The sequence below is a fragment of the Gadus chalcogrammus genome, chromosome 20, assembly GCF_026213295.1.
Source record: "Gadus chalcogrammus isolate NIFS_2021 chromosome 20, NIFS_Gcha_1.0, whole genome shotgun sequence".
Taxonomy (NCBI): Eukaryota; Metazoa; Chordata; class Actinopteri; order Gadiformes; family Gadidae; genus Gadus; species Gadus chalcogrammus.
The window spans coordinates 3,208,180-3,229,502 of NC_079431.1; the positions used below are offsets into that span (position 1 = coordinate 3,208,180).

The 21,323-nt window shown below is 47.1% G+C and overlaps 4 protein-coding genes across 7 annotated transcripts in view; 2 read left to right on the plus strand and 2 right to left on the minus strand.

Moving 5' to 3' along the window:
• lrp2a (low density lipoprotein receptor-related protein 2a) overlaps positions 1 to 2,136 on the plus strand; it is a 71,380-nt gene extending 69,244 nt beyond the window's left edge. For both annotated transcript variants that reach the window (XM_056579275.1, XM_056579276.1), the window contains 5 exons: positions 108 to 228; positions 327 to 437; positions 1,063 to 1,179; positions 1,282 to 1,353; positions 1,550 to 2,136. In XM_056579275.1, the coding sequence (XP_056435250.1) occupies positions 108 to 228; positions 327 to 437; positions 1,063 to 1,179; positions 1,282 to 1,353; positions 1,550 to 1,726 (598 nt within the window). In that variant the 3' untranslated portion in view covers positions 1,727 to 2,136. The remainder of the gene's footprint in view (positions 1 to 107; positions 229 to 326; positions 438 to 1,062; positions 1,180 to 1,281; positions 1,354 to 1,549) is intronic.
• Positions 1,523 to 7,772, minus strand: rdh1 (retinol dehydrogenase 1). Of its 3 annotated transcripts, none has more exons than XM_056579277.1 (8): positions 7,428 to 7,772; positions 6,868 to 6,930; positions 6,538 to 6,655; positions 5,837 to 5,869; positions 5,280 to 5,595; positions 4,080 to 4,338; positions 3,472 to 3,635; positions 1,523 to 2,745 (listed from the first exon to the last, which is right to left on the minus strand). In XM_056579277.1, exons 4-8 carry the CDS (start codon positions 5,849 to 5,851, stop codon positions 2,528 to 2,530), a joined length of 972 nt encoding a protein of 323 aa, XP_056435252.1. In that variant the 5' UTR covers positions 5,852 to 5,869; positions 6,538 to 6,655; positions 6,868 to 6,930; positions 7,428 to 7,772; the 3' UTR covers positions 1,523 to 2,527. The 3 variants fall into 3 exon arrangements, with proteins under 3 accessions (XP_056435252.1, XP_056435253.1, XP_056435254.1); XM_056579278.1 differs by having other exon boundaries at positions 7,281 to 7,772; XM_056579279.1 differs by lacking the exons at positions 6,868 to 6,930; positions 7,428 to 7,772 and having other exon boundaries at positions 6,314 to 6,552.
• Positions 6,651 to 11,108, plus strand: tmem41aa (transmembrane protein 41aa). Its single transcript, XM_056579280.1, has 5 exons — positions 6,651 to 8,062; positions 8,360 to 8,510; positions 8,853 to 9,014; positions 9,521 to 9,659; positions 9,829 to 11,108. The coding sequence occupies exons 1-5, from the start codon at positions 7,803 to 7,805 to the stop codon at positions 10,047 to 10,049; spliced, it is 933 nt and encodes a 310-aa protein (XP_056435255.1). The 5' UTR covers positions 6,651 to 7,802; the 3' UTR covers positions 10,050 to 11,108.
• A 4,000-nt stretch (positions 11,109 to 15,108) lies between these two features.
• Positions 15,109 to 20,843, minus strand: igf2bp2a (insulin-like growth factor 2 mRNA binding protein 2a; the record flags this gene model as incomplete). The annotated part of the gene is made up of 5 exons (XM_056580336.1): positions 15,109 to 16,713; positions 17,454 to 17,567; positions 19,000 to 19,131; positions 19,686 to 19,760; positions 20,694 to 20,843. Coding segments are annotated over 5 exons (576 nt in total), but the record flags the coding sequence as incomplete, so codon positions are not given.
• Positions 20,844 to 21,323: the final 480 nt, after the last annotated feature.

The window sequence follows — 21,323 nt, forward strand, 5'->3', positions numbered from 1 at the left end:
CCATGGGTACACCCCGGCTAATATCATCCTCTGCCTCCTCATCATGCTCTTCCTCCTCCCAATCGTCCACCTGACCATCCTCCTCCTCTCTGGCCGCGTTGTAACAGCCTGAGCAGCCTGGTGAAGTCCGGCGACACGGGCAACGGCGTGACGTTCCGGTCGGGCGACAACGTGAACCTGGGGCCCTCCAACCTGGGAGTGTCCTTCATCGACACCGCCATGCAGATGGTGAGACACACACACACACACACACACACGTCCCCTCTGTGATTGGCTGAACCTCCCGGCTGACCCCCCTCTCCTCGTCGTGTGTGATCCCTACGCAGGATGAGAACTTCGCCATGGAGGCGGGGGGGAAGCCAATCACGTTCGAGAACCCCCTGTACGCCACGCCGCCTGGACTGTCCGGGGATCCCGCCGTCATTCACGCCACACAGGTACGCGTCACACAGGAGGGCCTCACACAAGAGTGCCTCACACAGGAGGGCCTCACACAGGAGGGTCTCACACTAGAGTGCCTCACACAGGAGGGCCTCACACAGGAGGGCCTCACACAGGAGCGTCTCACACAGGAGCGTCTCACACAGGAGCGTCTCACACAGGAGCGTCTCACACAGGAGGGCCTCACACGGGTAAGCCTCCAAGCCACTGCTGAGGCCCAACCAGGGGTACGTGAACCCTAGTGTTGGATATGTACCCTAAAAACAAAGAAGACCGTTTCAATGCAAACCTCAGGTTTAGAACCCAGAACCTAATTGATGTGAACCTCAGGTTTAGAACCCAGAACCTTTTTGATGTGAACCTCAGGTTTAGAACCCAGAACCTTTTTGATGTGAACCTCAGGTTCAGAACCCAGAACCTTTTTGATGTGAACCTCAGGTTCAGAACCCAGAACCTTTTTGACACCAAAGTCAGGATTAGAACCTTTTGGACGCCGACATCGAGGTCTGAAACCAGAACCTCTCGGATTCCAACGTCAGGGTTTGAACCCAGAACCTTTTGGTGTGAGGGACCACTAGACCAATGTCATCGTGGCTCACGGTGCGTTCTTTGGTTTCCCAGGTGACCGTCAACATAAGCGGAGAGCAGCTGGCAAACAACTTTGCGAACCCCGCCTTCAACATAGACCAGGGGGCAGCGGTGGTGAAGACCACCCATGCAAGCGACCCATCGGATCCGGTTAGACCCTCCATCCCCATCTACAAGCACCTTGGTTATTAGCGAGACAACCACCAGGCGGAGCTCAGGGTCTAAATCTGGGATTCTTGTTTTTTTCCCCAGGAGTCCAAGTGGAGCTTCTTCAAAAGAAAGTTGAAGCCAAGCACGACTTTTGAAAATCCAGGCTATTCCGAGGTAAAGAGAAAGTATATGCATCCTTTGGAGAAAAAGTTAAAATATAAGTATTTTTTGTGCACCTTTTGACATGATCACAAACCAATATATTTTTACGAGTATTACAGCCATATACTTTCAATTTGATGCAAAATATATAAACCAATACTAAAAATCTCCATACTGATATGTAAATGAACGTTTCAATGTTTTTCAGATGAAGGATGATAAAGGGCCTTCAGACAGCAGTGTGGGCGAAGCCAGTACATCAGAGCCGTCCCCGTTCGCTCCTCCCGTCAAGCCCCAGAAGAAGGATCGTTCCACCGCCTTCTCCCCAACAGAAGACACTTTCAAAGACACGGCAAACCTCGTCAAAGAGGACAGCGAAGCCTAGACCCCTTCGAGATTACAAACACACACTTTGCACAGAATTTATTTTTTTATGCAGCCTGTGTACAAACCTCCGATATGTAGAGATTAAGAGACGTACGATGGATCGTTTCGGATATATATACGATCTATGATATATAGATTGTTTAAGAGATCTATACACACACACACACGTATAGCATACATCAAAGGAGTCGTTTTTTTTGACAATGCCTTCCGAAAGTCTCTCACGCCAATTGTTTGAGTGATTACATTTTTTAATTTTGATGTACTATATGTATATCTTTGCACTGACGCTGCTTATAGAAATGTTTTTGAATATGTTGTATATTTGTAAATTTGAAAAAGTAAGATTCTGTCAATATCTGGCATTTTGAAATAGATGATCTTCTGAATAAAGCTACACCAGCAAAATGAAACAATATTGTGTTGTATAGTTTAATCGTGATAGCTTATTAAAATTGCATTATTATATATTTTTCATTGAACAAAAAGTATCATTCCTTAATCTTTCACGTTTAATATACCTCATTTTAGTTAATAGACAGTACGAAATATGACAAAAAGTTGTCCATTTCGAGCGACCTACCACCTAGTGCTTCATAACAGAGTATGGTAGGCCTACTTTGAGGAAACTTGAGCATGATCAAACTCATTTCTTCTTTGCTGACTTTGTGATACTTCAGCCGGGGAGGCTGTTTTTCAGTAATAAATCATGAAACAATGGCTAACTCCTAGACAATGTTTATCCGTACTTTGATTGCGTCATTCAGAAACCTTCCACGCAGGAAGGGGGTGTACCCACTCAGACAGCTCTCGGGGTCGGGAACAGCCGGATGAGGAAGAAGTCTGCCACCACGGTCGGACAGTAGGACAGCGGGAGCCAGAAGACGCGCGCGTCCCAGCCCACGGCGTAGCGGGTCCGGGGGTATCGAGCCGTCAGGGCGTGCTCCATGCGGCTGGTCACCTTGGTGAGGTCTGGGCTGCACATCAGCGACAGGTTGAACTTCTGGTACTTCAGATCTGAAGCACATCGGAGGGAAACAGCCCAGTCGTTTAGCAGACGCACTCGTCCAAAAGGGGCTTACAAGCGAGTTGGTGAACAGTCATAAATTCTAAGTGCTGCACAAGCAAGTGTGAGGAAAAACATAAATGTGTTTGAGCCGATGAAGGACTGCTCCCCCTTGGGCCCGACATGCAGGTCAGGTTGAAGGAGATTGGTCTTTATCAAACGACCCCAGGAAGGCCGATAAGGAACGCTCCCGGGACAGGAGAACGCTCCCGGGACAGGGGAACGGTCTCGGGACAGGGGAACGGTCTCGGGACAGGGGAACGCTGCCGGGACAGGGGAACACGCTCCCGGGACAGGGGAACGGTCCCGGGACAGGGGAACGGTCTCGGGACAGGGGAACGGTCCCGGGACAGGGGAATGGTCTCGGGACAGGGGACACCTGTCTGCAGACTACTGACCCGGCCCGGGGCAACCCCCCAAATAAAAATACATCAGGATGACTCTTAAGATAAAACAAGTGTTCATACCAACAAAAATGTTGGCATGAATTCTGATTCTGTACATGTTGGGGTACTGTGTACTTGGCACTGTGCTCCAGGAATCAGAACTGAGTCTTATAGTGCCGGTACTTTCTTTTGCTTTAAAAAAAAAAAAAAAATCATAGTAGCAGAGAGGAAAGAAACGAATGAAGTCTCTGAAGCATCGTAACCTTTGGGGCAGAAACAACACGTCCTTACATTGGTCAACGTATTTGGGCCCGTAGGCGTCCCGGACGTCCTGGGGAATGCGGTCCCACAGAGCTCGGAGGTTCTCCTCCATGAGGTCGTGGCGGGTGACGGCGGTCTGGAAGAAGCCTGGCTCCAGGATCGACACTTTGATGCCAAAGTGGGACATCTCCATTCTGGGAGGAGCAGAGTATTTAAGATATTTTAGCGTGCAATATTTAAGAATACGTACCAAAAAAAAGAGACAAATTTTAGTGAGATGCTTGCTGCGGTATCGGCTATTTTAAGTCACATGTATTAATTTGATTATAGACACGATAGAACGAAACACATTGACCAAAACACCTCCATGATGCAAGGTGGTGTACATGCTCAAATATAAAACCCAGGTCTCTACGCTGTACTACTTGGAGACTAAGGCCCAATCCCATTTCTACCCCTTACCCCTTCAAAACAAGGGGGAGGGGTAAGGGGAAGTGGTAGAAATGGGATTGGGTCTAAGAATTAAAGTTCAAAGCCGTTTTTTTTAAATTAACTAAACAATTAATTTGCATGAATGAATAAAGTGCCCGATCAGAAACCCCCCCCCAAAAAAAAAAAAGATCCTTCTTGACCCATACCTGAGGATGTCGGAGAAGCACTCCACTCCGTACTTGGAGATGGAGTAGCCCCCTCCCAGGATGGCCACTCTCCCCAGGACGCTGGCCACGTTCACCACCCTGCCGCGGGCCCTCTTCAGCAGGGGCAGGAGCTCCAGCGTCACGCCGATCACGGCCGTCAGGTTGACGTCCAGCACCTTAGTGAAGTCCGCCAGCTGCAGCCAGTCCGTGGGCCCGAGGGGCAGCGACCGTCCCGCGTTGTTCACCAGCCCCCACAGACCTAGCGGGAGGAGAGCCCCCACCGTCGTCACGGTTCAAACGGTGATATGGTCCCATCGAGTGGACAACATCACAGGCTCCTATTAGCCACGCTCTCTGTCTCTTCGTTGTAGTTGTGATTTAATTTGTACAATATTCTACCTTAGTGGGGTAGAAACACATCGGCAATTTTCAAATCTATAGGCCTAATATTAGCACTGTTATCCTTCAAATCGTTGTTTTATCTTTAAAGATTTGACTGTTTCCCTACAGTGAAATCTTGTTCAGTAGTAGTAACTCGACTAGAGGATGAGTGCTTCACATTTAAGGCGCACTGAAGAAGGTTTGTACACTCTCCATCTGTGGGGAACTAGATTCTCCCAGCAGCCTTGTAAAAGAAGAAGAAAGCTATAAAACTAGATGGTTGTGCTTGGGCTCGAAGCTGTTGTAAAGTGCCCTAAAAACACACACGCACACAATTTTTTTGTATTAAGCGTGACCCAATCAGGCCAGCCTCTGTTGCTTGGCAACCTTTTTTATTCAATCTAGTAGACGACTGTATCGGTCCTAATGGTTCTATAAAAGCAATAACCTGCTTCAGGCCTTGGTTGACAGTGGTTGTAGAGCAACTAGGGGACTTTTATAAAGTAAACCAGCATGTTATGTGATAGGAGGAGGTAATCGGGGCACCCAGTGGTAAGCATGTCCCTCCCAGTGCCCAACTCTGACTGGGATGGGCACTGATTCTGGTACTGGTGACAGTGTTGCCAGATTGGGCCAGATGTCCCACCCAATCTGGCAACACCGCCAGTGTGCCAGGGAGGGGTAGAGCCAGGGGGAGACATGCTTAGTACTGGGTGCCCCGTCTACCTCCTCCCATCACTCATCACGCTGGTTCACTCTATAAAAGTCTGACCCAATCTGGCAACACAGACTGGTGCCAACCGGGGGTCCCGTCCTCACCTCGCTCGCCGACTTCGGCGCTCACAAACTCCCCGGCGCGGCGGACACTCTCGGCGTTGGTGACGTCGAGCAGCACCGTCTTGAGTCTGCGGGAGGCCCCGGAGGAGAGCTGCGAGGCGCCCTGCTCCGTCAGACACGCGGCTATCACGTTGAAGCCCTTACGGTCGAGACTTTTGGCCAGCAGGTTCCCGAAGCCGCTGTCGCAGCCGGTGATGAACACATGCTTGGTATGGAAGCTGTCGAGCTTGAGGGAGTCTCGGATGTACCAGCCGATTAAAACGATAGAAATAACAGCGCATATTAAGGCCAAATATCCCTATAGGACAGAAAGACATAGATATTTAGTGTGTTTGTTGCTCTCATTTAAAAAAAATAAAAAAATAACCATGAAAGTTTTTTAACACAGCTGTAAGATGGCGACATCTACTGGCTATTTACGGTATAGACCAATGTCGAGCTATTTCTATAAACCTGCTTTATAATGATAATAGCAGACAATATAGACCGATGTAGCCTCAACACTGAAATATGTCGAGATTCAAATGTGGATGGCTTACCTCACAACAAGGCATGAATACATTGGAAGCATCCTGTTGAGAAAAAAATTGATACATTAATGAACAAAGCCTTTGATACTCTGCACTGCGGAGTATTCAATTTGGTTCAACGCATTCAGAAAGTAAATCTTAATCTTTTTCCTTTTAATCTACTTATCAATATGTGTCAAACATTAAGCCAATCTTATGTACACTTAAAACCTATAGATCAAAATGATATAATATAAATAAACTTAAAAAACCAAAAGCAAAAATAGTTTCCATTTGTGAAAAGTTTAATGATAAAACTCTTTACAATACAAATTCGCCCTAATGTTAACCGACAATGCAATTGCATTGCTTAATAGTTGTACATTAAATCCATTAAATTGCATTCAAGTAGGCCTACACGCAGAAACAGAGATCAGAGATTTTTAGATGGCATTTTGTTTCACCAATGTAAGCAAAAATCCAACCACTGTTTGTATTGATACATACCATAGCTGGGCTCGATGGTAGCGTCCCGTAAGAGAAGGAAAATCATATATGATGCTTACTTATTCAAACTTCACTCAGCTCTTGTCGACTCTACAGTAAGCCATCAAACATTTGTGAAATACTTCCAAGATTGCGCAGTATAGGGAGGACGTGGTTTTGGCACGTCCAATCAAAGACATTCACTGGATTTTACAATGGCTGCAAGCAATGAAGGCAGGACTCACACTTTAGACAGGTATGACAGGCTTTTTCACTCTGTCGCCTCTTTTGACGTGGGGGTGGGGTTAGCGGCGTGGGCGTGGTAGTTATTGCCTGGCAATAAGTAGCGGATATGCGTCTTGCCTGTGAAGTTCAGTACAAGCCATTACCTGAATTATTTCCAAACTTTGAGAAAATACGATACCATAACACCAACTCCGCTAGTCCTGCCCGATTTACAAAATTGCCAAAGTGAGAGGAAAAAAAATATTTTTAACACAAACGTTTTACAATTGCAAATTAAGTAAGTGCAGCTATTTCAATTTCGTTATTTGTATTTAAAATATTTACCTTACCTTATCAATGTTTTCTTGCCTTGTTTTGATTCCATAGACGTCAACACGTAGGCCTATAGGGGACTGAAATAGACTGACTTGAATTAAATTTCAAGAACATGTTGGTTTAATACAACAATGCCAAAACCCGCAAGAGAAGTCATTGTTGAAGAGTATAAACAGGTTATTTGTGGTATTCAATATATTTGTAGAAGGTAGGCCTATGCCTAAAGTCCCTGTAGGCCTACAGGAGAATTCATTTCAAGTTTAAAATCGTTACGTTATGTATGACACTGCAGGTTTGCGTTTACGTTGTTTGTAAAAAGCGGAGGGAAAGTTATTATGATGGAGATAATGAAAAGTAAGAATGCACGTGTTAAGGTATTGAATCTATTTAAGGTTCAATGTTAATCAAACATTAAATATAAAATTACATGTTTTATTAAGTAATAGGCCTAGATCTGATTGTTTTGATTTGGTCTTTCCAAAATCGCGTAGTTTATCTTTTTACTAGTATATACTGCAGCTACCCTTACAAAGTCTGCACTGTTGCAGACAGGTTGCACACAAATAGGACATACCAGTACTTCAGGTGATTCCACTGATTAGCACGCGCGCATCTTCTAGTGCGCATCGTCTAGTGCGCGTGCGCATGCGCATAGGATTATGGGGCAGAACAGCCTAAAGAACCTGCTGGCTTGCATACTGCAAAATGTAACCCCGAATATAGTACATCCTGGAGTGTTTTTTAAGCATACTTTTCCATACTATGCATTATTGCGACATACTAAAAAAAAATCGGTCAGAATTAATAGTATGGTAGTATGGGTATTGAAACGCAGGTTATGTTTTTACTGTGGACCTAGAAGTTTCAACCCCTAACGAAACCCCGTTGTGCGCTTACGTCACTTCCGTGCAACCGCTTGGTACGACCACCATTCCCACCCCCCCTTCGCATGATACAACAACACTTCGTTCCGCCGTCTAGCATTTCGACTACCCCGAAGTATCTCTCTTTGTTGTGCGCGAAAGAACCAACTATGCGGTCCATAGTTGGATTGGTCTTCGTCATTGGTGCAGCTACGTTATATCTGTATTTGTTGTCCACGTATCTTCCCGTCGGGCCCCGACGTGTAACTTCTTCCGATGTCCGAGGGGAGAGTGTGAAGACAACAGGAGACCCTGAGCTGTCATCTGTCAGCGAAGAGCACAGCAGGTAGAAGAAGCATCCTCATGCTCACTATTCCGCAGATGCAAGTGGGCATGACAAGTTATGTGTGTGCCATTCGTAGACTATTGCCAGATTCTTAATCTGCAATCATAAAATGTGTAATATTGGCCTGCCACCAGGCATATTACAAGCCATCAGCCATGTAAATACATGGTGGATCTAATATCCTAAACTGTGAGCCGTTCATAGACATATAACCAGGCTACATTAATGTAGAATAGACTGAAAATAAACATATGCAGTGATAACACGTCGAGTACAAAGGTATGCCTGTCTTGACAGGTTGAAGTTCCCTTCAGACTTGAAGGAACTGAGGGAGATGGCTGAGCTTCTTCAGTACTACAAGAAGGAGCATACGGGGTACCTTGTCCTTCTGTTTTCCAGTGCCTACCTGTACAAGCAGTCCTTTGCCATCCCAGGATCATCGTTCCTGGTGAGGAGGCTGTTGTGGCCTTTATATGTGTTTTATAACTGAGTAGTGTTGTGGACGCAGTACAGGCAAGACCACATCAACGTCCTATAATGTTGTTTTATTTCTTTCATTCTGCTATCAAGCAAGGCATTGGATAATTTCGTCATGACAAAGGGTTTAAAATAAGTGTAAATATTGTGTTTATGCATTGTGGAATTGTCAACTTTCAAAAATTGTGTGTCTATTATATCGTACCTCTGCTTGACTTATTAATAACTAATCTCATAGATCCATTAAACGGGGACAATCAGATGGATGCTCGCTGACGCGCACGCTCACACCTTCTCTTGTGTCGCCGTGCAGAACATTCTCGCGGGGGCTATATTTGGACCGTATCAGGGCCTGCTGCTGGCCTGTGTCCTGACCACTGCGGGCTCAACCATGTGCTATCTGCTCTCCCAAGCATTCGGGAAGCAGCACATCACCGGCCTGTTCCCTGACAAGGTGTCCCTGCTCCAGAAGAAGGTAGGTCGGGTCGGGGGTCCTCTGCCGCAAATGGAAACTGAGCACATTTATGTAGCAGCTTTTCTAACCAGTGGCCACTCGAAGCGCTTTACGATATAACCTTACATTCACCCACTCATGCACACATTCACACACATTCCCATACCGACGGTTGTCTCAGCCATGCAGGGCGACAGCCAGCCCGTCGGGAGCAGTTAAGGTGCGGTGTCTTGCACAGCGACACCTCGAACAGCTAGGAGCTGAGGATTAAACTAGCAATCTTCTGGTCACCAGCCGACCCTCTCTACCTCCTGAGCCATATGCCACCATCTACTGTCTAAAATGCGAACTAGCCCATTGTCTAGAGACACGATTACATTGCACACCTCTATCTGATCCCTCTCTTACCTCTTACCTCTAGTGCCCTGTTGCGACTGTCAGTTTATTGGGCAACCGACAAATTTGTTGTGACTTGCTCCCTGTAAAACCGGTTTATGGTTCGTAATCGTATTTTTGAAATTCCCCAGGTGGAGGAGAACAAGGACTGCCTGTTCTTCTTCCTGCTCTTCCTGAGGTTCTTCCCCATGACGCCCAACTGGTTCCTAAACATGTGCGCCCCCATCGTCAACATCCCCGTGGTCTACTTCTTCTGCTCCGTCTTCGTCGGTGAGACCCCCGTTACTAGTCACTTCAACGTCGCTCACACAGAACCGCCCGGTCCCTCCACATGAGATGAGGCCCCGGGTCCTTGTATTCCACGTCTAGCGTGTTTGTTGTGGTCCGACTCTAAACACTGTCCCCGCGGCGTTGCCGTGTTTCCCCTCGGCGTCCGCAGGCCTCCTGCCGTACAACTTCATCTGCGTGCAGACGGGCGCCATGCTGTCCGAGGTGTCCTCCCTGGACGACCTCTTCTCCTGGCAGCGTCTGCTCCAACTGCTGGCGATCGCCTGCATGGCCCTGCTCCCCGGAGCCCTGATCCGCCGATACAGCCAGAGCCGGCTCAAAGCAGAGCCCGCGGGGCCCCAAGACCTCCCGGCCAATAAGAAGGCCCAGTGAGGCCGGAAGGGGGCGGGGATAAGAACTGTCGTTACCTCATCAGAATGAGGGAGTGTTAATCGAGGTGAGTCTACGGCCTGGTGGAACACCGTGGTGGAGGGTCTTGGGCTTATGGGAGGGTCTGGAACATTTGGTTTTAGGAAGGGATTTAATTTCTATTTAGAATTTTTGAAAGTCTGATTAAATCCCAGGGACTTTTATCATATTCTGGGGTGGGATGATTGTGTCTGTATGGAATATTCTCGGGTGAATCAAAAAATGTTTTTGTCTATTTGAAGGTGTGATTAGGTTCATGTATGAATGTAAGGTTAAATGTGAATGCAAAAGAGGGAGCTGCTACAGCAAAGCTGTAATAAACTGCCAATTATTTGTCATGCCAAGCTGTAAAATCCTACAGGCTAACATTTCAAGTGCCTGTACAAATTTAACAAATGTTTAAATCACTACCTCAGGTATTTGCATCGATGTATTTATGTATTGTACATATTATTGATGATGATTATGTTTAAGTTGGTTTTAATTAGTTTGTGTAAAGGATTTCCAGAGCTTTACAGTTTTGCATATCAGGTAACACTCTTGCAACTGTTAATCCACAAATAAATTTCACAGATTTTCTTAGTACTTCTGTTCAACTTGTTTGTTTTTGCAATAAATTATTCAAACTGCCAACCTTATGAAAAAATACTATTGGTCTAAATTTGTTTGCGTTGCTCCACGATTCGCGTATCTAAAGTTAGAATGCAATACATGAATATCTTCACTGCGGCCAATACTTGAAACCAAAAGGTCCAGACAGAATTGATTTAGAGAGAAATAATCCCTTGGTTGATTGAGTTGTGGTTGGAGGGGTATGTTTCGACACTTATAAATTATTTGATGAAGCAACGTAGTGAGTAGGTTGCGTCCAATGTGGATGCTGTCACACTGAGCAGGCTACAACCTGTCCGAAGACGGCGAGTCATGTGTGGATTCTTCCGGAGACACGCATGCCGTCGAGGTTAATCACAGGACCAAACGGTCGGCTTCTACTCCCCGGCAGTTTTTCTGGTTTGAAAGAAGACTTCAGAAAACTTCAAAAGCAATCAAGAGGAGTCAATTTTTTTTTTTTTTGCTTTTGTCTTTTTTAAATACTCTTTATTGCTCAGATGCAGGTTGGTCAGCGATACAGTGCACTCAACTCAAAAACAGCATGACAGTGAGCAGAAATACACGGGACCATGAAGCTGGATGACATGGAGCTTTAAGGTTCTGCCCAACACAAAAATCACCAATCACGTCAAGGTGTTTCTAGACCTGTTGACTTATGGGAAATGCAGGCCCGGAGGGTGTTTCCTTCACCCATCCACAGAACAAAGGAAGATTTCCATTGGTGGAATGCAGTTTCGAAATGACTCAACCAGAACTCACAGAATGTGAAACTAGGATTATCAATATGTTGCTGGAGTTTGTGTTTTTTTTATTTATTGATGAGCAAACAACATAGAATTGAAAACACTGTTGAAGTTCTGCAAACATCTGACTAGAATGTACTGTATCGGTTTTCAGCAAATCCATGCCTCGATCGTTTTAGACTGTTGTTTAATGCCCTTGCTTCCTGTTAACATTCTAAGACAAACACACACACACCCACACACAAGCTTTTCCAGCCTTTGTCAGACCCTGGCTAGTCTATATAGTTTGTCAACTGTGGCGTCATCTACTGTTTTAATGTCACTCATTCTTTTTTTTCTTTTTTTTATGCCATACTGCTTCCTCTGCGAATGTTAGAAATGCAAGCTATGCTTTCACAACTTCACTATTAGGATAGATGATTTTAAGGGAATGGATATAAAAGCAAAGTTTTCAAGCTATTTCTCCACACAACCACTCTATCTGGTTTATGTGGATGACGACAGAACTAAATTACCAGATGAATAAGTATAAGTGAGAAACAAACTGGCCAACCACGAAGGTATATGGCAAAATGTATAGTTAAACTCCCAAGCGACGTCAAATTGCTGCAGGTATTATGCTACTTAGACACATAATCTAGGACACTTTATGAAACTTATCAACGCCTATCCTCGGAGATTCTTATCAAGTTCCATCTACACAATACTGGTACAGATTTCTCTGCAGTACCTCTGCCTACAGTGACAGACGGGCAGTTCTGGTTAAGACTGGATGCGCTGTTCACCGAACCGCAGTGATCCACCACCCCGAATCCCTGGAGTCATAGCAAAGCAAACCTCAAGCCCTAGACACAGCGGCACGAACGCGGATAAGTCCGAGGTCTGGAGAAGAAAGAACAGAAAACAAGAACAACGTGTCCTTCCTCTTGCCTCAAAAACATGTCCAATTGTGTACAAAACGGTGGAGCGGGTGTCTCACTATCACAGTGACTAAGTGTGAGTCACAAGGTCACAACGGTGCGTTCAAAGCAGTGATCTGCCCCGACGCACGCTGCAGTACGGTGGCAGTGTACTGCAATAGTGTTACTGAAAAGATAGGGCTACGAGTGTTCTGTCCGGGGTCCAGTGAACGCCTCTAGTCGCAGTGTGTGTGTTGGGGAGGGGGGGTCGCCAAAATGGCCTCATGCTGGGGTCCGTTGTGTTTTGCGATTTTGTTGTTTTGTTTTCATGAACTACTCTTCCTGTGGTCACATGGACAAGCATTCCAACTCTTCTGCTGACAGCAAACATGATGTCCGCCTTCTTAAATCAACACAAGCGTAATAGTTAAAAAGACGTCAAAGACAAAACACTAACTTTCACTATTGTTCATTTATTTAAACCCCCCTCCCCTACATTGGTTTTAGTTTTTAGTCACTAAAGTCAGCCTTGGTTTCTCAGAGGTAATTCCACAAAAAAAAAGAAATGTACAGCACAAAAGAAATGAAAACGGCGGGAAAGTCCCCATTCTTGAAAGAAGCCGAGACGCGCTAAAAAGGGCCTCGAGCCATCCCTCGCAACGCGGGTTTGATTGGTTAAGTGTTAGGTAATAAGAGAGAGAGAGAGAGAGAGAGAGAGAGAGAGAGAGAGAGAGAGAGAGAGAGAGAGAGAGAGAGAGAGACAAGAAAACGACACATACATACATGTGTGATACATGTTTTCACATATACATTAACTTGTCGTACACAGTGACATTTCAATGACTAGTTGATCTACATTCTACACAGAAGACTAAGGTATAACTTCATGTTCAAGAGTCCTGTCGTTTTTGTATTTTTACAAATTTAAAATCGTTTGTTTTGAATTCCACCCCGAGTATGTTGATATAAAACAGAGCTGGTAAGATTGATTCGGGCGTTTTACAAAATTCCTTCTTTTTTTTTTTTTAAAACAAGTGAATACACTTTCTTTCTTTTTTAACACAAAAAAAAAAAACCTGGATGCACAATTAGGAATACTGGAGGTACAGATTTAATACCGTTTCAATCGTATTTATGTTTGGTTCTGTTTGTAATGTCCTTTTCTTTGTCGATGATGAAATCAGCACACAACATTCAAATTCATAACCACTTCGGGCAAGTTGACCCCTTCGATCCTGTCTTCATTCCTTTTTCATTCGTTATTGAATTTGACTAAGAAATCTGAATCTTCTCAGACCTGGTCTGCAGGAGGTGGAATGGCGTCCAGACCTTCGCTGCGGTGTACAGAAGTTTAAAGACCTGTTGTTGTTTTTTGCCCCCTCTCGCTTTGAGCTGGACCTGAAGAGCGTAAAAGTTTGCTGTAAATCTTTTTTCTCTTGTTCTTCTTTTTATTTAAAAATAAAAAATAAAAACGGTAGGTTTACAAGGCATACAAAATGTTGGTAAAAGGGGAAATGAAAGATTGGACTGAGGTGCCCTGAGGCCTGAGGTAGATCATAATACTGACGTGCACACTGCTCACATCCGGACCAAAGTAACGCCTTGGTTCACTTATTGATCGCCTATTCCTTTTCTTTTTCAGGTTTCATGACATTATTATTCATAGTCTAGTTTTTCAAGAATAAAACACTTCCCTTCAAAGTAATATGGCAGTGTCCCACTGAGAAATAAAGTTTCTTATCAATAGCTCTCATCACAAAATAGGAAAAAAATAGATTCATAAATATTACTCTCTCTTTTTTTTTTTTATATATATACACACACACACAGACATACATGCATGCACGCGCGCACACACACGCGCACACACACACACACACACACATACACACTCGGGAGGAAGCTGTGCGTGTTGGCGGTTTAACCTTTAGCGTCTGGAAGGTGAGCTAGGTGGCGGCGGTGGCGGCGGCGGCGGAGCGGCGGGGATCAAATAAGGCAACAAGCTTCCGTGCTCTCCAGGGGGGGGCGAGCAGGGCCTCGCCCCCGGCAGGGCCACAGGTGCACAGCAGCGGGTCAGTGGGCCACGGAGAGCACCGAGGCAGAGCGAGCGAGAGGGAGATCGAGAGAGAGAGAGAGAGAGAGAGAGAGAGAGAGGGAGAGGGAGAGGGAGAGAGAGAGAGAGGGGGGGAGAGAGAGAGAGAGAGAGAGAGAGAGAGAGAGAGAGAGAGAGAGAGAGAGAGAGAGAGAGAGAGAGAGGGAGAGGGAGAGGGAGAGAGAGAGGGAGAGGGAGAGGGAGAGGGAGAGGGAGAGAGACGGAGACGGAGAGGGAGAGAGGGAGAGGGAGAGAGGGAGAGAGAGAGAGAGAGAGAATGAGAGAAAGAGAGAGAGATATAGTGATATAGTGATATATATATATATAGAGAGAGAGAGAGCAAGAGAAACTTAGAGAGCGAGAGTGAGAACATTCGGGTGTGCCCCCGACCCAGCACCAGGGACAGGGCTTGGTGGTGATTTTCTAAAAGGCTGCATATTGTACATTCACAGCTGTCACGCCCGTCAGAACGCTCCATACTCCGAGGGAGGGTCAGAGCCATACACAGATGCCATCGTGTGTGTGTGTGTGTGTGTGCCACAGGTTATCGAGTGCCCCCCTCGTGATACCCAGCCCCCCCCACGCGACCCTTTGTTTTTGTTGTGCTCCTCTTCCTCGCTCTCGCTCAGAGCAGGGTGAGCCTGGATGTAACCCCCCCCCCCCCCCGAGTTGGTCCGAACGCTCACTTAAGGCAGAACGTATGGTGGGTGCACATTCCAGAACACGGGTGTCACGCGTGTTTTTTTTTTTTTTTTAAGACGTCAGTATTTTTTATCCATCGGTTTCGTTTTTGAATGTTACTTAGAACCATATTTTTTCTTAATAATAATAATAATTGTCTTTCTTTTTCTGTTTTTTTTTAGTCCAGGACATCAAGCATGAATGTATATACAGTCTAATGCACACGGAAAGGGAGACTAGTTCATTGGTAAATAGTACAATAAAAATTAAAATAATAAAAATTCCTCTTGTGTGTTTAAAACCTCTCTGGTAAACGTGGCAGTCGGTTCAACTCCAAAAGGCTGCAGATAAGATTATTCATGAACTCCATTTGTTTGAGTCAAAAACAACATGCCAGGTGATGGAGAAAGAGAGAGAGAGAGAGAGAGAGAGAGAGAGAGAGAGAGAGAGAACGAGGAAGAGAGAGAGAACGAGGAAGAGAGAGAGAAAGAGAGTGAGAGAGTGATGAGAAAGTGAAAGCATAGAAAAAGTAAGGAAATGGAAGAAATGAGAGAGCTTATTATAAGTGAAGTCATCTGATATAAACTGTAAGAAACATTTCCAAGGGATGTTATCCTTTGCGTTGGCACACACACACACACACACACACAGGCTTGTTTTCAAAGACTTAGAACCAATCTCCGGTTTCAGTTAAATTTGATGTCTAAAAAAAATCTCAACCAGTGTGACCGTGAACTCTGCTGCCACCTCGTCTCAGGAAACGAAAATGAAAGCACGGACCTGTCATCCGTTGGGTTATTCCACGACAGTGCATACCGTCCAAGTGTATCAGTATACGTCCCTACGCTGCGATGATACCACAAAGATGACTTGCTCGCTCTTGCGATCTGAGCATCACACAGCCTGAGAGTTAAGCGTCTGCTGCTACCACCGGCTCTCCCCCCACACCCAAACACGTCCATCACAGCGAGCTCGTGTTAATGCGGTCTGCACTGCTCTCGGCTGTCTGTTAGGCCTATGTTAGTCCGACTAACGGGATAACGTTAAATAGGGCGAAGTCAATTTTCTTTTCAAAGTTTCTTTTGATTGTTTTTGTCGTTTTTTTTTTTTTAATGAATTTAACTGTAAAGATGTCCAATTCTCCATATTATCACCCCCCATCATCATCAACATTATTATTACTATTATTCTTATTTTTTATTATCCTTTCTGTTTTTTTTTGTAGTTTTTTTTTTTTTTAACGTATAAGTATATATCAGCGCCCCCCCCTGGCTGGCAGTGCACACTACGCCCTCAGCATTCTGCTCACTCCGTCCCCTCCAATGAAGTTCTTTGGTTTTGTTCCCGTGCTGCTGGTCTGCCCGCCGTGTCCCCCACGGCCTTCCTTCCTCCTTCCTGGTTGCTCTCTCTTTCGATTGGATCGTCTCCGTGTCCGTGTGTCGGGAGGGCTACATTCATTGGCTGGTCGCCCCCTGGAGCGCCCCCCAGAGGCCGGGTCACTTGGTGGGGTGGGCGGGCGGCGCGGGGACTCCCTGCTGTTGGTGCTTCTGCTCCTGCTGCTTCACCTGCTGGATGATCTCCCGGATCTTCCTCTGGGCAGTCTTGGAGGGGTGGGGGGGGGGGGGGGAGAGGGGAGGGAGGGGGGGGGGGGGGGGTGATGTGGGGGGAGGCGATGGTGGGGGGGGGTCAGACCGGGCCGATCAAACATCCCGTACAGAACAGTGGAGGACGGCGCTGGTGGACTCAGTTTAGACGGTTTGACGTCCAACGTTTAGTTTGAACGTCTCGATGACGTAAACAAGCAGTGGAATGAACAATGTTTCTTATGTGGTGGGGTATGTCGTTCAATGGTTATGTTTTAGTGTATTGCAGGGAATTGTTTTGCATTGTATTGTATCGTAATGAAATGTAGTGTATTATATTGTATTGTATTATATTATACAGTATTGTAATGCATTGTATAGTATTGTATTTTACTGTACTGTATTTTACTGTATTGTACTGTTATGTACTGCATTGTACTGTACTGTATTGTACTGTACTGTACTGTATTGTACTGTATTGTATTGTATTGTATTGTATTGTATTGTATGCTGCTGTCTTGGCCAGGCATCTCTTTGAAAACATATTTTAAACCTCAATGAGACCAATATGGTTTAATAAAGGTTAAATCAATAAAAGAACATAATAATACTAAGAAGAATAAATTGCCTCCAGAAGCGCCTTCCTAACGTTTATATGTCGTGTATCACAGACACCAACTATTCACACACCAGCTCGTGTGTGCGTTGCTGTTGTCTCTGCCTCCCACGTGAAAGATGTCGTTAAAAACATGACATACCTGGCTGGCGAAGAAATGGCCGCTGATCTTCACAAAGACCTCGTCGTTCTCGTCGGGGGTCTGGTCCCGTGGAACGATGACCTCAGCGCTGGTCAGGTTCTGCAGCTCATTCACCTGGAGAAGACACAGAGGTCACGACCCTTGACCCAGGATATTACTGCCTCACGTAGCCCCTCAGTAATACTTCATTCAGTAGAAATGCGGAGGCAATGAACCACTAGGTGAATGTTGAATGGATTACAATATTGCCTAACATTCACCCTTTTATGCACACATTCGCAAAGGGACAGCCAGCTCGTCGGGAGCAGTTAGGGTGAGGTGTCTTCCTCAAGGACACCGCGACACTCCGGGAAGTGAGCCGGGGGGGGGTTCGAACTAGCAACCTTCCGGTTACCAGCCAACTCTCTCTAACTCCTTAGCCACATGCCGCCCCAACTATGTTCCTACGTCAAACACATTATTTCCCTCATATTCGCTCAATTAACTTCAGAATGGCCCTAATAAACTATTGTTTACCTTTCACAAATCCCTCTGAGCACCTGGTATCAGAAGGTGAGAGCTCAGGATGTCTCACTCCCACATTCTAAACATCGCCCGTTCTATTTCGGTGCTGCTACTGTTCTCTTCCCGGCAGACCGCACCGTGCAATCTTCGACCACACATTACGAGCCCCTGTCTATGCGCTCCTGCTCCACCGTGCTCGGCCGTACTTCGCTTTGACGTGGAACACTCGGCTGCAGTGATGTGTAGACGATGTGATATCACAGAGTCGTTCTGGGGAGTGTAGGAGAATAACACGCCGCTGCGAACCCCGCAGCAGAAGGCGGACCAGCGAGTGACAAACGACTCGAATACGATCGCCGCACATAAACCCTGGAAAGGACGGTACTCTAACAAAGCGGGATGTTTTAGACACCTCTAAAAGCGTTTGAGGCCTGTCGCGGCTAATCCCACTCACCCCTGGTGGTGTAACATCTCACCTCTGAACATTAACCACTCCACTGATAAAGGTCCTAAACGGTTTCCTTGGGAACTCGGGGTTAGTTGCCGACTAATTCAGGATCTATGGCAGGAACAATTCCCGTAGAGAGCGAGAGGATTAAAGGCAGTTTTTTCTTGCCCTTGTTGGAGCATGGGTCAGGGGGGGTGTCATAAATATTTGGCCTGTTGAGCCCTTTGAGACTGTAATGGTGATTAAGGGCGATACAAATCAAATTGAATTGAATCGAATTGACTCCTGCTGCTCCTTTACTTAGAAAGGAGTCAGCTGAGGTGGTTCGGGCATCTGGTAAGGATGCCCACTGGGCGCCTTCCTTGGGAGGTGTTTCAGGCACGTCCAGTGGGGAGGAGACCTCGGGGAAGACCCAGGACTAGGTGGAGAGAGATTATATCTCAACACTGGCCTGGGAACGCCTCGGGATCCCCCCGTCAGAGCTGCTCAATGTGGCCCGGGAAAGGGAAGTCTGGGGCCCCCTGCTTGAGCTGCTCCCCCCCGCGACCCGACCCCGGATAAGCGGATGACGATGGCGATGAGGAATCGACTCACGGTTTTGCCGCCCTTGCCGATGACGCGCCCGGCGGCGGTGGAGGGAACCTTGATGTGGGTCTCCAGCTTCACCTCCTCTTTGGCCGTGAAGAAGTTCTCCTCCTTCAGCTTCCCGAATATCCTGCCCTGCGCCTGTGTCACCCAGCGGGGGGGGGGGGAGGTGGAGAAGAGAGGCCGGGGTAAACTGGGGGTACAATCTGGGGGTTCATAGGGGTTCACTGGGGGTACATCGGAAACCAAACTACAGCACTGTAGACACTACAGAGTTTGGAATGAAAACTTCTTAAAGTGTGTCGCTACGCAAACTGTACTGTCCTGGGTATTTGCTGATATTTCCCAAAACACAATGGGTTTTAATTATTTTTTTTATAATTAATGAGCTAATTAAAATGGGTTAAAAACAACCCTTATTTTGAATGTTTTTAATGTGTTTAATGTACTTTGTACGTCCTTGCACTCAAAAATAGTACTTAGCATTGTGTAGCGTCGTATCCTAGCTATCTCTGTTGTACGGTTGGTTCTATAAACATCCTTACTCTACCGACACCGATATATTGTTTCGCCTTCTTCTGACCAATCAACTTATTGTAAGGTCGCTATGGATAAAAATGAAGTTAGTCTAAGTTTTCCCGGGCTAAAAGCGTCTGCTAAACGCCCTCAGTGTAAACGTAACGTGGATGTCTCACCTTGAACTGAGCCTCGGGCGGGCCGGTGATGATGACCATCCTCTCGGTCACCTCTGGGTTTTCTGCAGGTGCGATCTGACTCGCGGGGACACAGGAGCAGGTGTTTAGAGAGCAGCAGGCGGGGGGGGGGGGGGGGGCTGAGTGTATTCACGTCCACATGAACGCTACCCTCCCACCCCCCCCCCCCACTAAACAGACAGATGCACTGTCCTGGTGCTTCGTCACTGTGAGTCATCCTTCTTCCAGATGCTCTGCACACACCACGCACCCTCTACACACTCTGTAAACACTACACACTCTGTAAACACTACACACTCCGCGGTGGGGGGGGGGGGGGGGGGGGGGGGTGGGACAGCTCAGACCCCAGCCCTCGCAGCGGAGCCAATGGGATGACAGAGCCACTGCCACTCAAACACTTTGTTGTGTCGTCTGTGTTGGATGAACCCCCGCGGTCAGCACTTCTAGGAATCCCTCTCCCCCTCTCTCTCCCTCTCCCCCTCTCTCTCCCTCTCCCTCTCCACATCATAGATAAACCATCCCCCTTTCTCTCTCTCTCTCTCCCTCTCCCTCTCCCTCTCTCTCTCTCTCTCTCTCTCTCTCTCTCCCTCTCCCTCTCCACATCATAGATAAACCATCTCTCTCTCTCTCTCTCTCTCTCTCTCTCTCTGTCTCTCTCTCTGTCTCTCTCTCTGTCTCTCTCTCTGTCTCTCTCTCTGTCTCTCTCTCTCTCTCTCTCTCTCTCTCTCTCTCTCTCTCTCTCTCTCTCTCATGATAACATATGCTGAAACCACATCTGGGAAGTTAGAGTGCATAGCTACAGAGACACCATGGGGAGGGTTTAACGTTTGGCGGGTTAGCCTACAGCCAACAGCCTGTAGGCTACAGTCTGTCAGATAGCCTGTCCGTCAGATAGCCTGTCCGTCAGATAGCGTGTCAGTCTGTCTGTCTGTCTGTCTGTCTGACTGTCTGACTGTCTGAGGGGAGTGGGACTGGAGGACTGAGGCCCACCTTGATTGAAGCCCCAGCGAAGCGGGCCAGTTGTTTGATATGTTGGCCCTTCTTGCCGATCAGCGCCCCGACAGCCTGAGTAGGGATGAAGAGGTAGACCACCTCCTGCTCTGGAGCCTGCTGCTGCAAGCACGAGGAGGAAGAGGAGGAGGGGGAGGAGGAGGAGGAGGAGGAGGGGGAGGGGAAGCACGAGGAGGAAGAGGAGGAGGGGGAGGAGGAGGGGGAGGGGGAGGGGAAGCACGAGGAGGAAGAGGAGGAGGGGGAGGGAGGAGGAGGAGGAAGAGGGGAAGAGGAGGAGGGGGAGGAGGAGGAGGGGATGGGAGAGGAGGAGGGGGAGGGAGAGGAGGAGGGGGAGGGGAAGAGGAGGAGGAGGAGGAGGAGGGGGAGGGGGAGGAGGAGGAGGAGGGGGAGGGGAAGAGGAGGAGGAGGGGATGGGAGAGGAGGAGGAGGAGGGGGGGGAGGAGGGGGAGGAGGAGGAGGGGGAGGGGGAGTGGAAGCAGGAGGGGGAGGAGGAGGGGTAGGGGAGGAGGAGGATGAGGGGGAGGGGAAGCAGGAGGGTGAGGAGGAGGAGGAGGGGGGGAGGAGGAGGAGGAAGTTGAGAAGTTGAAGAAGAAGAAGGAAAAGGAGAAG

Excerpts from the sequence above, each read along its gene's own strand:
- rdh1 (XM_056579279.1), bottom strand. Across the intron at positions 5,596-5,836 it reads TATTCATGCCTTGTTGTGAG|GGATATTTGGCCTTAATATG; the intron begins GTAAGCCATCCA and ends TCTGTCCTATAG. Across the intron at positions 2,746-3,471 it reads GCCCAAATACGTTGACCAAT|ATCTGAAGTACCAGAAGTTC; the intron begins GTAAGGACGTGT and ends GATGTGCTTCAG.
- tmem41aa (XM_056579280.1), top strand. The coding sequence starts at position 7,803 with ATGATACAACAACACTTCGTTCCGCCGTCTAGCATTTCGACTACCCCG. Across the intron at positions 8,511-8,852 it reads TCCCAGGATCATCGTTCCTG|AACATTCTCGCGGGGGCTAT; the intron begins GTGAGGAGGCTG and ends GTCGCCGTGCAG. Across the intron at positions 9,015-9,520 it reads TGTCCCTGCTCCAGAAGAAG|GTGGAGGAGAACAAGGACTG; the intron begins GTAGGTCGGGTC and ends GAAATTCCCCAG.